Source organism: Episyrphus balteatus, chromosome 4 (genome assembly GCF_945859705.1).
Source record: "Episyrphus balteatus chromosome 4, idEpiBalt1.1, whole genome shotgun sequence".
Classification (NCBI taxonomy): Eukaryota; Metazoa; Arthropoda; class Insecta; order Diptera; family Syrphidae; genus Episyrphus; species Episyrphus balteatus.
Genome location: NC_079137.1, coordinates 12,572,415 through 12,589,606, shown reverse-complemented (window position 1 = coordinate 12,589,606; position 17,192 = coordinate 12,572,415). Strand labels below are relative to the sequence as shown.

Here is a 17,192-nt window from a genome sequence, read left to right as displayed (position 1 = left end):
TTGAACATAACTAATTTATGTTATTTAATTCATTTCTTCATATCGCTTAATTTAACTAGTTAGGGTTACATCCTAAATTAAATGTGATTTTTTATATTAAAGAATATAAAAACTTTAATTTTATTTTTTCAACATAAAAAAAAATATTAAAAAACAAGTTGCTTCATTTACTGGATTGCAGCAAGTAGGAATGTTTAAGTTTTTTTTCTTTTTTTCTTATTTAAGTTTTATACTAAGTATATACAACAACAACAACAAAAAAAAAAACAAAATGATATAATATAAAACTTAAAAATAAAATAACAAAAAACCATTATTCATTAGAATTTCAAAATTTTTTTTGTTTAGTTTTTTTTTTTTTTTTAGAGCTATACTGATTTATTATTTAATGAAATAAAATAAATAAATTTAAAATTTAAATATGAATTTGACTTCAAGTATATAACAAGTTATAAAATTTCTTGTTAATTTAAAAAAAAATGAAGAAAACCAATGGACAAACGGGAAGTAAGTATCTGCACTAATGGATTGTCGCTGACGAAAGACGATCTCATAAAAACGAGTTTGATATTAAACTGGCTGTTGCATTGCCTTTTTACTTACCTCATAAATCAAGAAAAAAAAAACTGCTTTTCTTCGAGCACCATCTTGAAAAAAGAGATGAATTTGCTTCTCGATTATTTGGCAATGGTTAAATTTAGGAAACAAATGATCAAAATTATTTTTGAAGACAAAACTTAGCTCTAAATGTTTGTTATCAAGCTACTTTTTTACTTCCGACATTCATAGGAAAAAGTTTTAAATTAACCTGGCGATGGTACAAGTTATGCATTCGTAAAAAAATCAAATTTTATCCGTCGCAGCGTAAAATTCTTCAATTTCATACGAATTATGATTCGATGTGTGCTTTCGATAGGTCCGATTTGTATGCATTGAGACGCTGCGACGGATACGTTATAAGAATGCGTGTATCTCGCAATTCCGTGGTTGTATCTGTAATAGTACCTACAGCTTAATTGTGTGTGCCAATTTGGTTTATGCTTGGTTAAAATTTAATTTTCTCCAAAACAGCTACCACCATTTTGATAAAAAAAAATCGAGTCCATAAAACAGTTTTTATAATTACTGATTTTTTTCCCTAACGACTTATCTGTTTAAGGACCAATTTATTCACACTCCATTATATTTAAAGTCTTCATTAAAAATTAAAAAACTGTCAAATCGCATACAAAATTTAAAATATCCCTTTTTTAATGGCGACTTTAAACTTAATGGAGTGTGAATAAATTGTGCCTAAATGATTTTTACTATAGGTATACAAAACTTCTATACACCGAGGAAGCATCAGTCAACTCTAGCTTCTCCATCAGCAACAATCTAGATCTAGAGGAATATTTGGTTTGTGGAAATTACGAGATGGCTTGACCTTTGATGTGCAGGTTTATGAATCCTATCAAACATGGTTATATACCGTATTCCCCTTCAGATTTTCCCCTTAAATTTTTTTAAATGATTTTTCATAATTTTTCCTTATTTTGATATCAAGATTTCCTAAACGATTTTATGGGAGCGTTTTTGTTGCAATCATTTAAGTAGTTTATGAAATCAGAAATAAAAAAAAATGTTATTTTAATAATGTCTGTTAATAACTTCTAAAAATATATTTTTTTAATCAAAATCGGGAGAGCTGATTTTTAACATTTTAATTTTATTTTAAATGATTTTGAAATTGTATGATCTTTAACACAACTTTTAACATTTCCTTAAAAGTTTTGAAACTTATCTGGGTTCTTTCATATGTTGTTCTTTATTCGAAAACATTTTACCTGGTGTAGGAACCTGACAAACAGAAGCTGGAACTAAATAATTGACGAACATTTAAAAAAAAACTATGCTTAGTCTAAAGGTGAAACCAAAAATTTTCATACAAAACCAGCACACAATTTTGCTTTTCGTTGCACAATACGCAGCTTAGGTAACGAAATTCTTACCTGTTCTAGAATATATGGAGATTTTTCAATCGTTTGTCCCTCCCATTTGATTGCCCAGGCAATTTTTCTTGCAACAAAAGTTTTTTGACTTTGGAGACTTAGAAACATTTTCGTTTTGCTTCAGCAGCGTACTAGACTTAATGCTTTATCTGAAAAATTAGAAAAATTTTAATTTCCAGCCACTGTTTTCTTGTTTTCCGTACAAAGTATTTAAAATATTGAATACAAAAATCAGAGAATGTCCAAATACGGGACAATCACGGGACAAATTACAAAATACAGGACACTTATACGTCCCGGGTTTCTTAAATAAAAACCCGGGACAAGCTGCAGAAATACGGGACAGTCCCGGGTAAACCGAGACGGATGATCACCGTATCTATAGATGACTTTTTTTAATAGTCGATCATCGAAAATGAATTTTGTTATTGCGAAGCTCTATTTTAAAAGATATTTTTTTGTTTTATCATTGGATTTTTTTTTCGTCCTTTGAAGGACGAATTTAAATTTTATTTTAGCTATAATAAATAACTACCTACAAATAGGTTGCAAAATCTTTACATTAATCCAAAGTGCCAAGTAAAGAAAAATTCAACCCACAAAATACTAGATAGTTTTCCTCGTATGTATCTCCACTCCCTGACTGTTAGACATAGAAAAAAGTTGCATAGAACCCTAAATTCTTTAAATCCTCGGTACTTGCGGAAACTTTTTTTTTTTTTGTAGAACAAAAATTTGCATATTTGAGTAAGAATTTGACTAATTTTCTAGAGCGAGAGCCCACAGTACAGCAAATTTTGGGAGTGCAGGGATCAACCAAAATGTCTGACAGCTTAAGAATTTGAATAGTCTAAGAGCCCACAGTAAATATTGAGATTGGAATAATGAAATTTCCAAACAGAACAAACAATAGGAAATACCAGAAGTTTTCGATTCTCATTAATGTGATGATTTGATATTGCATTAAATAGTAAAAATAAAAAAAGGCACGTCAAAAATGAGTCATTAAAATTGTGCCTGCGACTCACAGGCCAATTAAATTTTCATTTTTTCTCTGTCGCACTTATTAATTTCGACTAGAGTCAAGATTCACGTAATAGCAGACAATTTTGATATTGTTTAGATATAAAATTCGAAATAAAATCGTGTCCCTTGATTCAGTAATAGCGACTCCGTCTCGGTACACAAGTTTAATCACTGGACACTGTGACGTATGCGTGACATTTTTTTTTTTGAACAAATTTTCGTTGAATAGGCAAATCTAACAAATAATAATTCATTTTGCTTGAGGTGGAAAAATATTCAAATTATTCTTTTGACAACAGTATTTCATCTGGCCCATTAGCTCAGTTGGTTAGAGCGTCGTGCTAATAACGCGAAGGTCGTGGGTTCGATCCCCCCATGGGCCATGAATTATCTTTTTTTTTAATTTTCATTAAACTTTGAATTAATACGATTTTTGTTTTTTTTTAGTAGGTACAAATTATGCAAGTTGCGGCATCAAGAATTTCCAGAAAAAATATTCGTTATCCGTATTATATTGGCATATTGGTCGATGGAGAAATTTAGTGCTAATGGAATATAAAAAAGAAAAATATCGGAAATAAGGAAAAAGTAATGTGGAAATCTAAAAACAAAGTGTTTTTTTTTTTCTAATGAATACTTAGAGAATGGTTCTCTCTGAACACATGTACATTAGGGTGGTCCTTATTTTACTCTTTTGCGAAAATTGAGTGCGACGCCCACTACGTTTTTCATATTTTTTATCTCTAACCCTTTCTGGTCCTATTTTGATAAGAAGTTACTAGAGCAGGGGCGATATTCTGTGTCCAGTGTTGGGTAAATGGCGGATGTTTCATCATTCATATGTACGTATAAACTTCTTAATAAAATAGGGTCAGGAATGGTTATGAATAGAAATTTGAAAAATTAGGGCATTTTTTTTTCCTGATTTGGAACCAATCTAGGGGGCGCACCGTGGCACAGTGTGTCGTCCCCTTATGATAAATCAATTTTTTTTTTGTTAAAAATTAATATTTTTGCTATCAAAATATAATTTAGAAGTGTCAACTCATATGAAAACATATTTATCTTAGAAAATAACCCAGGTTATATATTCAAAATAAGCTCCGAAACATGAGTACCTCGGAAATCGAAAATATTTTGAGGAATTTATGAGAATCTTTGAGAGTGTATATTTCACGTTTGGTAATTGTTTGAAAAATTTTGTTAATGTTATTTTGTTTATTTGAGTGTTGTTGTAAAACGTATAACAAAAAAAAATAAATTTATAAAATTATATATGAGTTATTAAAATTTCTTTGATAAATGGCCAAAAAAAAAAAATTTAATTTTTAAACTTAATTTAAAAAAATACTTATTAAATCATATCGATAATTTTTTTATATTATTTTGCCTTAGGCCTATACTTAATATTGGCAAAGTTTGGTCTGCTTCTGTTTGCGATTACCAGAGATATTCACATTTATGTGCTACGAGTCAAGTACTCAAAATAATTAATTTTTTGAGAAACATCTTCAAGGGGATCATAAAAATGAAAAAATCGATGTTTTTAATAATTTTTAGCCATACACAAGTAACAAAAAGCTGTTTATGTAATTAAAAATATTTTAAATATTGTTTTCAACAAGAAAAAAATTATATTTTTCTGCATACTAAATTTTTAATGTAATTACTTGACCCGGCCACGCTCTACTGTGTATTATAGCGTATTTACCAACCTCGCCGATATAAGAATTTACGAAAATGCAAATAAAACGTTATTTCAAAATTTGAAAGCGATTGACAAAAAATTATTCGAGATTTTCTATGAAACGCAAATAAACATACGATTTTTTTGTATAGAGAAGATAAACAAAACAAGTTGACTTCAACTTAAGATTTCTCAAAGTAGAAAAAAGATATTGAAAAGATTTAAACGGGCTTTAAAAGAAAACATTTAGTTCTTTTAGAAACTGTCACAAATTTATTTAAAATAAATCACCACGTTCAAGAACATAACCTCAAAAACTGTTGAAAAACGACATTTCAGATTTTCTAACGGGAATATTTCAAAAACGTGATATGATAGAATTTTTCTGACTTCGGATTCGAGTTCAGCACACCAAAAACCTTACGAAAAGTATATTTTTGTTTATATATAAAAAAAAAATTAATTTTGCTCACAATTGGCTTCTTCAATAAATGTTAATTTCATAAATTATACTAAAAAAAAAAAGTAATAGGTTGTTTAATTTGTTAATTTGTAATTTTTTTTTCTATTCCTGCCATAAAAACACAAAAAAAGTTATTAAAACTCCAAAAACTTAGCTGCAAGTATTTATGATAAACTTTTGTATGGGCTCGACACACTGTGCGTGGGCCAGAACGCTATTTTAGCTGGAATTAATTATAGAAATTCCCGCAATGGTCTAAAATTGCAGTTAAAGGCATTAAGATGATGTCGAATGATGTAATAATGATAATTTTATGGTACAACAGACACTAAAGATAAGAACAACAAGAAAAATAAACGAAATATTATGTTAAATAAGGTTTTCCAATGTACAACAGATATTATTGGCATAAAAAACAAAAAAAAATAGTTCTTTGAAGTTGAACGCATCAAATTTGAAAATAATGTCATTGAACGCGAACAAAAGTTGTTTTTACTAAATATGGAAGGTAAAATGTTAATGCAAATAAAAAACCGTTATTTGAAAACATTTAACTCGTTTTTAACTGGGTTTTTGAATATTTTGCTCATCATACTTTCAGAGTTACAGCGAAATAAGTTTGCTCTTGTAGGACATAGTTTTATATAAAACATAAAGCCATATAGGCTAGCTACTTTCCAAATTTATTTCTAGAGTGTGCCTACTCGTGCCTTTTTTTTAAAGCTTAGGAGCATTCGTTTTATATGTATGAAATCGGTAATTTACTTTAAAATTTATACACCAAAGATCAATATAATATTAATTTATAAGCAAATATGTACTATATTTGGATATATTATTTCATTGATAAACAAGCAAAATTTTGACAATCGACCCATAAAACAAACTCAGTAAACGAATATCTGGATACATGAAAAAGTAGCCTTTTTTGATTTTTTTCGAAAACCTGCTTTTCGATTGTGATTTTTATGTAGCCAATAAATGTTTTGACCTCAATTTTGAATGAAAAGTTATAGGTTGTCCATTTATCTATCAAATAAGACTAAAATTAGCAATATTGGAAGAAGTTAACTTTTCAATTAATTCCTGCTAAAATAGCGTTCTAGCCCACAGTGGGGCGTCCTCAATTTTTTTTTTCCTAAGGACCACCCTAATGTACATATCTCGTTTCTAAACCAATTAAATTTAATTGTGAAAGGAATAAAACAAACAATTAACTCTTTTCTTCAATTCTTTATTGGGTCTTTTTTCTTTTATTTTGTTTATTTTTAACATCACTTAACCTCTTTTTGTACGAATAACATCAACAATGTAACACTAAAAGCATATCAAAGCCACAAAACAATCAAAACAAGTAACAACACTTACATCTATTATGTATTTATTATTTGTCATACATATTACAGTTTTTTTCTTTTCTTTTTTATTAAAAAAATGTCTTTTTGATTCCTTGTTTTTAAACAAGTTTCATAAAAAAAAGGACATTACCTCAAAAACACATCATTACATCACATCCATTAAAAAAAAAAAACTCTTCAGATACAAAACATTTTAAAGCTAAGCATAGCTTGGTCAGCAAAATATTGCAATCGCATTGTAATTTTTGGCAAATAAAAATTTTAATTAAACTTATTTCATTCTAATTTTTTATAAAGAATTTCCAATTTTATGTGCGGCGATTCCACTGGCAGAATAGGCTTTCCATATTCATCTGTGTATTTGGCGTAGTTAACTTCATGCAGTGTTTCAAAACCACAAGATTTGATTATTTTCTGAGAGAAAATTCCAGTTGCATCTGCTTTGAGGACCTTTTAATCGAAAAAATTTAATATAATTTTTTTTTATAAGTTTTCAATATAAAGTTCTTACTTTGAACCCACAATATTCAGCTTGGGCAATACTTCGTTTGACCAACTCTTTTGCAATACCTTGCCCACGGAATTTTGAATCAACTGATAAAATTCTCAAATCAAATAGCCTATCGACTTGGAACTTTTCGAATAAATCAAACTTTAAGTTTTGACTGTAAATTAAATTGAAAATTTTCCTAAAATTCTCATCGTCACTCATGTTGATTTTCTTCTGAGCAATTTCCATTTCGCCAGGTTGTAGGACACCATTTAGAACAACTCCAGCAATCTACATAATTTTATAAATGTTTAAATTAAAGCCAATCGTAAATTTTTCGAGAAAAAATAAACAACTAACCTCATCATCTTGAGAAACTGCCATCAAACTAAAACCATCTTTCAATGTTGCATAACTAAGTTCTTCCAATTCTTGATGGCCTTCACCCTTTTGACATAATCCAGCAGCTTTATTTAGGGGCTCATCAGCAAAGAAGTTATCTCGTAAATGCTTAATTACTTCACCAAAACGTTCCTCGGGGATACATGTGTATTCCATGATGAATTTTTAAACTAAAAATGCAAATTTGAGATTGAGATATAATAAATTAATTTCTATTCGAATGTTTGATGTTAACAAAATTAATAATTATTTCGATTACGTCAATTACTTTCATTAACGCAAATGTACATTATGTATCTTTTTACAAATACAATTCATAGATATAGAAAATATGTGTACGGAAGTAGGTACAATATATGGTACTTGACTCTAGAAGTGATTGTTAGAATCAAAAATATTAAATTAAAAGCTCATTATCATCAGTTGGCTTCATGTGTTAATGTTTTTTTTTTTTAGAATTAACTATTATTTTTATAAACGCGCTCCGTGGAGACGTTTCAAAACTAGTTAGATATATTTTATATAATAAAGTTGATAGTTCGTCCCGATATTTTTAGTTGTTATTAAGTTTATTATCCTTTCCGTTAGGTATTATTATTTTATGGGAAATCCATTATTTCTGTCTCCGATTTTAAGAACAAATAAAATACACGACTGGGTCGCACGTACTTACTGGTAAAAGTAACTCTAAAGCTTTTTTTTTTTGCAAAAAATTAGTTTTTTATAAGTAATTAAACATTGTTTTAAATGATTTTTTACACAAACGAAGTATGCTATTTGATTTCTCGTATAAGAGAATTTTTAGAAATAAAATTTCGAAAATCCGAAGGCCCTTTTTTAATAAAATAATTTTTTATATATAAAATTTTTCTAACATTTTTCAAAAAAAAGTTGGTATTCCATTTTTTAGTAAATATTTTTGAACACATAAAAACAAAATTTCGATAAAATTCATTAACCTGGGGTCGAATTACGGCATACGTTCGTTAACGAATGGTTGCTATGTGTCCATATCGTTTTCTAATAATTAAATAGAGACAGAAATAATCAAAACGTTAACGTATGATCGTAATCGTGTGCCGTAATTCGACCCCTGTTTAAAAAAAATTGATTTTTCAAAACAAAAAAATGTTCAAATATTTTTAAAACATCAAAACGTTTATTAAACATTTATATACAAATCTTGGTTGAAATCTGCTTTGTCGTTTATCAGAAATTCTATGAACGGTGAAAAATATTTGAATATAATTAGCTTTTCTTTTTTCGTTATATGACAGGTACAGACGTACCTTTAGTTTTGGTCCTAAAAAATTTTAATTTGTCATCTAGGAAATCACCCAAAATACGCTATTGATTATGTCGAAAAAAACAGGGTAATAAGGAACTAAGACGTTCACGGGTTTTTATTGCAGGAATTGTTCAATGGGTTATAAAAGAACATAAAACCGCGGAGTGCTATTAAATGAGAGGGTGGAAACTGAAGATAGGGGTGTAAAAGCCCCCTTTTTGGTTTTTCCAATATATCTCATAAACCGAGCAAAATTTTAATATATTGCTCTCAAAACTTTTTGTAGAAAATTGAATTTCCTATTAGAATAATGTTTTTTAAAAATTGAAAAAAAAATTTCCATACCAAAATAGTCGAAACAATCATAAAAAAAATATCAAAAAAATCGATTTTTTGAGTTTTTTTGCTTTTTTACTTTTACATTTTTTTTGGGTTGAGATAGACATAAACATTGCTCCAAAGAAAAAAAGAAGATTAAATTTCCTTCAAAATGCTGTACTCACTAAATTTTTTCATTGAAAATCAACCGAAGTATGGCCATTTTAATATATCTTTTTTTTCGCATTTTTAGTTTTACTCAAGTAAAACAGAAACATTTGAGGGGAAAGTACGATAACTTAAGCACCAAGAACTGATAATGAGATTTTGTAGAGGGGTTAAATACAATCATTGTTTACTATGGGAGGGGGGGTCTATATCCCCCCGTTTTGGCGAGAGGACAATTTTCTAAAAAAAAATACTTAAAATAAAAAAAAAATATTAAAAAACAACGGCAACACTTACAGTTTTGATTGATACTTTTTTCAAAAGCTAGAATTATAAACTTAATATTAGTTTTAAAATGAAGTTATTTTAATCAATTGTTTTTGAAATACTTGATTTCAAAGTCAAAACTTGTGAAAAAAAAGTTTAAAAAGCACATTGAGTACAATTTTCACAAAGATTGTGGAATTCAATACGAAATTGATCGACAAAGTAAACTGCCTTAATTGATTTCTTATCAAATCATGAAAATCATAATGTTCCTATGCCTTCTACTTTTTGAGAAAATTCAAAAATAGACAAAATACTTTCTTTATCGGAATCACTGGTTTATTTCAAAAACAATTGATTAAAATAACTTCATTTTAAAATTAATATTAAGTTTATAATTCTAGCTTTTGAAAAAAGTATCAATCAAAACTGTAAGTGTTGCCGTTGTTTTTTAATAATTTTTTTTTATTTTAAGTATTTTTTTTTAGAAAATTGCCCCTCCCGCCAAAACGGGGGGATATAGACCCCCCCTGCCATAGTAAACAATGATTGTATTTAACCCCTCTACAAAATCTCATTATCAGTTCTTGGTGCTTAAGTTATCGTACTTTCCCCTCAGTGTTGCCGTTGTTTTTTAATATTTTTTTTTATTTTAAGTATATTTTTTAGAAAATTGCCCCTCCCGCCAAAACGGGGGGACATAGACCCCCCCTCCCATAGTAAACAATGATTGTATTTAACCCGTCTACAAAATCTCATTATCAGTTCTTGGTGCTTAAGTTATCGTACTTTCCCCTCAAATGTTTCTCTTTTACTTGAGTAAAACTAAAAATGCAAAAAAAGATAGATTAAAATGGCTATACTTCGGTTAATTTTCAACGAAAAAATTTTGTGAGTACAGCAATTTGAAGGAAATTTAATCTTCTGTTTTTCTTTGTAGCAATATTTATGTCTATCTCAACCCAAAAAAAAATGTACAACTAAAAAAGCAAAAAAAAACTCAAAAAATCAATTTTTTGATATTTTTTTTTATGATTGTTTCGAATATTTTGGTATGGAAATTTTTTTTCAATTTTTAAAAAACATTATTCTAATAGGAAATTCAATTCTCTACAAAAAGTTTTGAGAGCAATATACACTCCTGCTCAAATTTAACGCACGTCATATTTATTTTACAAAAAAGTCCTACTATTACTTTATCTCACAGTATCGTGGTTATTTTCTCAAATAAGACAGGAGTTAGCTTAAATTGAATGTATGGAATAAAATGTTTGTGGGGAAGATTTGGAGCGGTATGCTGAAGTCTATCTGTCAACCCGCGAACCTTTTAGAGATGAGTCATAAATTTTATTGGAGTAAACTCTGCTTTACAACACCTACGGAGTTAGTGAGGTCTCCTAGACCTACTTTAAGTACCCAAAGATACTTGACTGATATCCTCGAACAGCATCCGGTTCCAATCACCCCTAGATTTGGTCCACAGTTCAGTCTGATGCACGATAATGCATGCTAGAGTGGTTTGAGAATATCTTCAAGGTTAAAATATGCCAGCTTTGAAATGACCACACAGATATTCGGATTTCAATTCGATAGAACATGTCTAGGAGATGTTGAAAAAAATGCATTTGCGGCCGAAATCCACCTCTAAGCATTCTTGATCAACAGAAAACTGCAGTAAAAAAAAAGTTGCAACAAAACCTTCAAAATTTAATTTGTGGAATGAATAGACAACTCCAAATTATCATATGCGCTAGAGGAGACAATGCCAAGTATTGAATAAAATTATTGGAAAGAACTGTCACGCGCTTCCATTTTTTAACATTTTTTTTCTTAAAAAACAAAAATTATTTTAATATCAGTTTTCAGACCTTGAATTGCTAAATTTGGTTCATCTTTTTTTTGGTTGATAATACTGTTTCAGTTTAGCATTTTTCTGACTTGCTAAACAATAAGCAAACACAAAAAAATACAACAAATAATTTTAAAGCCATTTTAAATAAGATGCAGGGGTATAGCTAAAGAAGAAAAAAGTGTGCGTTAATTTTGAGCAGGAGTGTATTAAAATTTTGCTCGGTTTACGAGATATATTGAAAAAACCAAAAAGGGGGCTTTTACACCCCTATCTTCAGTTTCCACCCTCTCATTTAATAGCACTCCGCGGTTTTATCTTCTCTTGTAACCCATCGAACGATTCCTGCAATAAAAACCCGTGAACGTCTTAGTTCCTTTCTAAATGACATAATCAATAGCCTAAAACTGTTTACAACCAAGTTTGAAGAAAATAGCTCCAGTAGTTTGACTGCAGCTCGAGGTACAGACAGACAGACAGATCGATAAAATTATCGAACCCACTTTTTTGGCATTCTCCATTATCGTAATTGAATGATCTGATTGTTATCTAGAAACTTGCCCTATAGTAGGTATTAATTTCGCAAGCATATTCCTCAGCAACCAGACGTCCAAGTAACTTTTGGTTTTCAGTTATGAATAGGGCTTAAAGAGACCTTTCTTTTGATAACTTTGGTGGTCTTTTTTGAGACAAGGGCTTGATTTTTTCTCCGACAATCGCAGTTCTCAATATCATACATAGGCCTATTTGTATTCTGCAATACAATTGACGTGAATCATTGTATTCATTTGATTAATTACGTCCGTCAAATTGTAAACCTTCTATATTTTGATGGCCAAGTATTTTAGACTTTCACGTACACCGGATAGAAAAAACGCTGTTATTGACATATTTTCTTGTTATCTCAAGATTAAATTTATTTCTGTTGAACCCAGTTATCTTAAAACTATGCATGTAAAAAAAACACTCATACGCCACAGTGTACGAATAAAATAAATGTTTTAATTTATCCATTAAAATCAAATTAATTAGAATATCTACAAATACAAATGTGATCTCCGAACTTTGATGATAAATTTTATTTCTTATAAAAATCAAATACAAAACAATTAACTTTAAAATGATACATTATTGATGCAATTGGTAATCCAAAAAAAAAAACATCTGTTTGCAGTAATTTAAGTCTTCAACGCATTATTTCTATTATCATTTAAGCTGTCTAGTTAAATCTTCTTTAGCCTAATAAATTCATTTTAAAGCATTTAAAATTAAAAACCTATTAAACATTTGAAATGCCAACAAAAAAAAAAACAAACTTCTGTTCTTGCCGCATAGACTATACAAATTTTACTACGATTTCATATACGCCCTCTCTGCCACAATTAAATTACAACATGTAAACAACATCATTCACCATGTGGACATCGTTCATCTTTATGCATCTCCAAGCCCCGCGGCACAGCTTTCCTGATGATTCTCCAACTCTCCCACAAGTATTCGCGCGGTGCAATTTACGCCGCTTAATGTCAACCGCGAGCGGTTAAGTTAAAAAAAAAAACAACACTTCCACGTTCCACCCTAAATAACGGACACACTACACACATTGCATCGCGATAGCATGCAATTCCAAAACAAGCGATAAAATATCCAATTATGAATCTGTCACAATCGGCGATGGAATCAATTAATCCTAGCGATGGAAGGGGTAAGTGGGGCAGGGTGTGTTAGATATTCGCTTTAATATATAACCGCTCACAAGTTGGAACCAAACAAAAAATGAAAGTTTTCAACTAAAACCGGAAGGTCACCAACCACATCAGGTATTGTTTTTTTATTTACTCTCTCTCCAACATGGTCTTTATACTCTTTACACCTCGGATGAGTGGAAATGACATCTTCATTTAGAAGAGCTCTCGAATGTCATCATAACCACAATGGTTTGTAAATAATTGCTGGCTGATGGCTTTGGGGTATGCCGTATTCCGCCTTCCGTCGTCGCCAAGCGTATAAAATTATACGGTGACAGCAAAACACAGCTGAAATAACGCCACCGTGTGCGTGAAAGCTTTTAAAAATGTGGACGTGGAGATGGAGATGAAAAGAGGACGTCACCCTTTGCTTTTATATTAATTCTAATGTCATGGTATAGAATTCTACATTAAACTTTGGAATTTTGTTTTCACTTTTTGTCGGAACCAAAGCTGATGGGAGAGCCTCGGAAGTTGGTTGGATTTTTGCCCCCATTTGCCATTTCTTCAACCGGGTTAAAGATGAAATTGTTGTTGTTCGAATTGATAGTGAAATTGAGCAACGTGTGGAGAGAAAAGGAATCAGAAAAATGGACTTAAAAGGTTTTTTTTGCTTTAATATTTTGTCAGGAAGTTTGGAGACGATGAGGAAGCAGGTTAATAATGATTCTTGCTGCTGTGGAGCCAGAGTATAAGTAAAGAGTAGTGGTATAGAGATTAAGTGATGGTGATGGTATGGGAATGGAGATATTTCGTTGAATGCCTATACCATTTTTCAAAAGAATGTATATAGTACCTATATGAATAGACTTTTTTTGTGGTTTAAGTGCTTGATTAGATTTTTTTTAAATAAGGATATTATATTTTATAAATAATTATGGACTTTAATAGCGACAAAATCAATCTTTCCGGAAACATCTAGTGGATTTTAAATGCTTTTTCAACGCTTGATTAGTTTCAGCTTCTCTGACAACAGTTTTTGTCTCCGTTTTTGTTTTTATGTTTAAAAATATTCATTTGCTATAAATCTATTTTGCTATAAACCTGTTTTGGGTAACGAACGGTAGGATACTCATTAGGTTAGATTCACAAAATCATTGAAGAGTTAATAATATGAATGGTCCCATAGTACAAGGGAATCGAATGGCTATAAAACTTTATCTTCTAACTGTGTAGAAATAAGGTTAAGTGAAAACTGTAAATAGGGTGTCCTCAGTTTAAATAATAGTCTAGTGCATTTATGATGTTCATATATGGGCGACCTAGCAGTTTGTACCACCCCAAAATTTTTTTTGCTCATTCGATAGAGCATTGGCTGAATATCATTACCCTGATTTTTCGCACTCGCGAAATTCACCTTTTGGCCGCCATCTTGGATTTTAGTTTGTATGAGTACTGGTTATTGAAAATATTTATTAGATTTTTGTCTACTCAGACACTGTTTATCTTTGTTCAAATTGTGGGAAATATGCTTTATTTAATAAAAATACATATCACGATCTTCACGTTTAACACAATCTATACATAGACACAAGTTTGACAGCTATAAGACAACAACAAACATGATTTTCGAACGCATTTTCAAAATTTAAGCAGTTGTTTAAAGTTAAACAATGTTAATAAATATAGGTATATGCATGTCATTCTTTAAAAAAAAGTGGGCCACTTCAACACTCATAGGTTCAAACATTTAAAAATATTTGAATTTAAATACTTTAACCTTGAAGCTTTTATTTTAAGATAACAGTCATCGATTTTTTTTTAAATTCGACCGATCGTCTCCCCATCAGTGCAACTGATTAAGGTATTGTACGCACCCAGAAGCGAAATTTGCATATAGTTGGTTTAAACGTATTATAATATTAAATTATTAACCCCTTACCGCATGATTTTTTTTTTTTCGTGAAAAAAATATATATGGTAGATTTTGTTAAATAAAAAGACACGTGTTTCAGGAATTTTCAATTTTTTGAGTAAAAGTCGGAAAATTTTGGTTTTTCCGGTTTGGATCATATTTGGCACATTGAGCAGAAAACGAACAAAAAAAAAATGTAAATTAAATTAATTATACGTAAAAACTACGCGCTGGAACTGTATGAGTCTCAATAAAATAGATTAAGAGGCCTTTTAATCTATTTTAAATTAAATTTATAACATTCCGCACGAAAACGTAGAAAAAATCGGGTGTAGATAATAAGAAAAAAAAATTAATTTGTTCCCTTGTTGCACGATGGCTCATATATGGACCAACAGGAGGGGAACATTTCTGCACGGTGGCTCATATATGATCCAATCACTTAATGCCACTTTCAAATGTCTAAAACTTGATAAATGTAACAAAATATATATTAGCAATAATAATTACATTATATCCTTTATTGGCATATTTTTTTAAAAGTTCTTACTCATTGTTTTATATTTTTTATTCAATTTTCAATTTTTCAAATATGCTCCGTCCTGCCTATCACCAGTTCGGGCACTTTACCGGATAACTATGCTCGCCCAAATCATTACAGATGGCGTTTTATAATGTTATTTAGAGGCCTTATATTACTTAATTCGAAAAGTTTAAACAAAACTAGATTTTTTTTTTTAACTTTAAAGTATTAAGGCTTTTTATGGTTTGGCTCATATATGAGCCACTGTGCGGTAAGGGGTTAAAAGAGCTTATAACTTAAGTGTATATTTTAAATGCTTCTATATAAGAAATATGTATAGACTGAAAACTTATGTTGGACATCTTCGTCATTTTTTTTTTATTTTCCGCTACCTAAATTGGTCTCCAATTTAACGTAATCCTATTACCTTTCCTTAAAGATTAAACCTTTTTGTAGAGCAAAAAACTTTTTTTCAATGGAATTTGCCATGGCAAAGTTAATGCAATCCATTTGTATAAGAACTTGAGTTTTTCATTTTGGTGTGATTTCATTACTTTTTGCAAAGCACATCCCTAGACAATTTTTCCTATGCCAGCTGTAAATATCCTACGCTAAGTAGAGTAGAAGTACGATATTCGATAAATAAAAAAATTGTCCAAATGGGATGCCTTAATTCTTCTCCCATTTAGCTTGTAAAAATTTTATATTTATTTTATAACTTCACTTCACTAAATTTATTTCTACAAAATTCAATGATGTATACATACCTAAACATCTGTGCTACATGTGACATGTAAATAAATATTTTTTTGAGAATAATTTTCAATAACAAGCCATTACAAAATTCGTAAAAGAGATTATATTGGTTAAATTAGATACCACACATGCTATTCCTTGCTGAAACAACTTAAGTCCAGTTTTTCGGGTTTTTTCGTTATTATTTCTCATAAAATATGACGGTTATTTTACACATCAGTTTCTTACAACTCAAATACTAAATTAAGCTTAATAAAGTCCTTCGAAATTCGTTTGCTTGAGCGCATGAAACAATTTTTTATTGGTTCCTGAAAAATTCAAATTGTTGACTCAAGTGGTTTTTGAAATGACCCATTCAATCCTTTTTAAAGTCGCAGGAAACAGGAAAGTTCAATTATTCCATTGAAAATGGAAACTTAAATGGACACCACTACCTTTAAGATGCCCCTTAATCACGGTCATAAACTATATTCTAAGAATAATTTTGAAGTTCCTTAATAAAAATCCATGCATGAATTATTTATTTCGATGTTCTGTGAATTCTTAATTTAACACTGTATTAATAATGCTTCACTTCTTTTCAACAAAAAGTTTTGTTTTGGTGTCGGTACTATAAAGGTCCAAAAAGATTATGTTGCCCCAATTACATTATATCACCATCCCCAAAACAACTTCTATTTTCCACAATAATGAGCACTGTAAAAGTTCCTTCTTAAAGATTTTATTTAATTTGTCTTTCTAATTTCAAAAAAATGATAGAAATATTTCAGAACGTACTTAACTCAAATGATGAACGTAAACCGTAAGTATCCTTTAAATGTCACTTCCTTTGACTTTTTGAATCAATTTAACAACTTTTCACTCTCTTTAAAAATCCCTTTGATAAATTTATAATTGATTCAATTTCATCTAATTTTTTTTTTTTATGAAAGAAAAATCCTTTTTCTAATATCCTTTTTATATTTCCACGATAAAATAATATTTTTTAAACGTTCTGCTCTAC

At 29.8% G+C, this 17,192-nt stretch overlaps 1 protein-coding gene and 1 non-coding gene across 4 annotated transcripts; one reads left to right on the top strand and one right to left on the bottom strand.

Annotated features, from left to right (window-relative positions):
• The first annotated feature begins 3,326 nt into the window (after positions 1-3,326).
• On the top strand, positions 3,327-3,400 carry Trnai-aau (transfer RNA isoleucine (anticodon AAU)). The gene has a single exon. It is a non-coding gene; the product is annotated as a tRNA-Ile (tRNA).
• A 3,045-nt stretch (positions 3,401-6,445) lies between these two features.
• LOC129918145 (arylalkylamine N-acetyltransferase 1-like) lies at positions 6,446-17,192 on the bottom strand. 3 transcript variants are annotated; one of them, XM_055998515.1, is made up of 4 exons: positions 16,967-17,192; positions 7,376-7,587; positions 7,037-7,306; positions 6,446-6,975 (listed from the first exon to the last, which is right to left on the bottom strand). In XM_055998515.1, exons 2-4 carry the CDS (start codon positions 7,571-7,573, stop codon positions 6,802-6,804), a joined length of 642 nt encoding a protein of 213 aa, XP_055854490.1. In that variant the 5' UTR covers positions 7,574-7,587; positions 16,967-17,192; the 3' UTR covers positions 6,446-6,801. The 3 variants fall into 3 exon arrangements, with proteins under 3 accessions (XP_055854490.1, XP_055854491.1, XP_055854492.1); XM_055998516.1 differs by having other exon boundaries at positions 16,972-17,192; XM_055998517.1 differs by lacking the exon at positions 16,967-17,192 and adding an exon at positions 7,686-7,798.

What these genes read in the sequence shown, in the direction of transcription:
- LOC129918145 (XM_055998515.1), bottom strand. Translation starts at nt 7,573, where the DNA reads ATGGAATACACATGTATCCCCGAGGAACGTTTTGGTGAAGTAATTAAG. An exon ending in CAGTTTCTCAAGATGATGAG is followed by an intron (nt 7,307 to 7,375) that starts GTTAGTTGTTTA and finishes AAAATTATGTAG; the next exon opens with ATTGCTGGAGTTGTTCTAAA. An exon ending in CTGAATATTGTGGGTTCAAA is followed by an intron (nt 6,976 to 7,036) that starts GTAAGAACTTTA and finishes TTCGATTAAAAG; the next exon opens with GTCCTCAAAGCAGATGCAAC.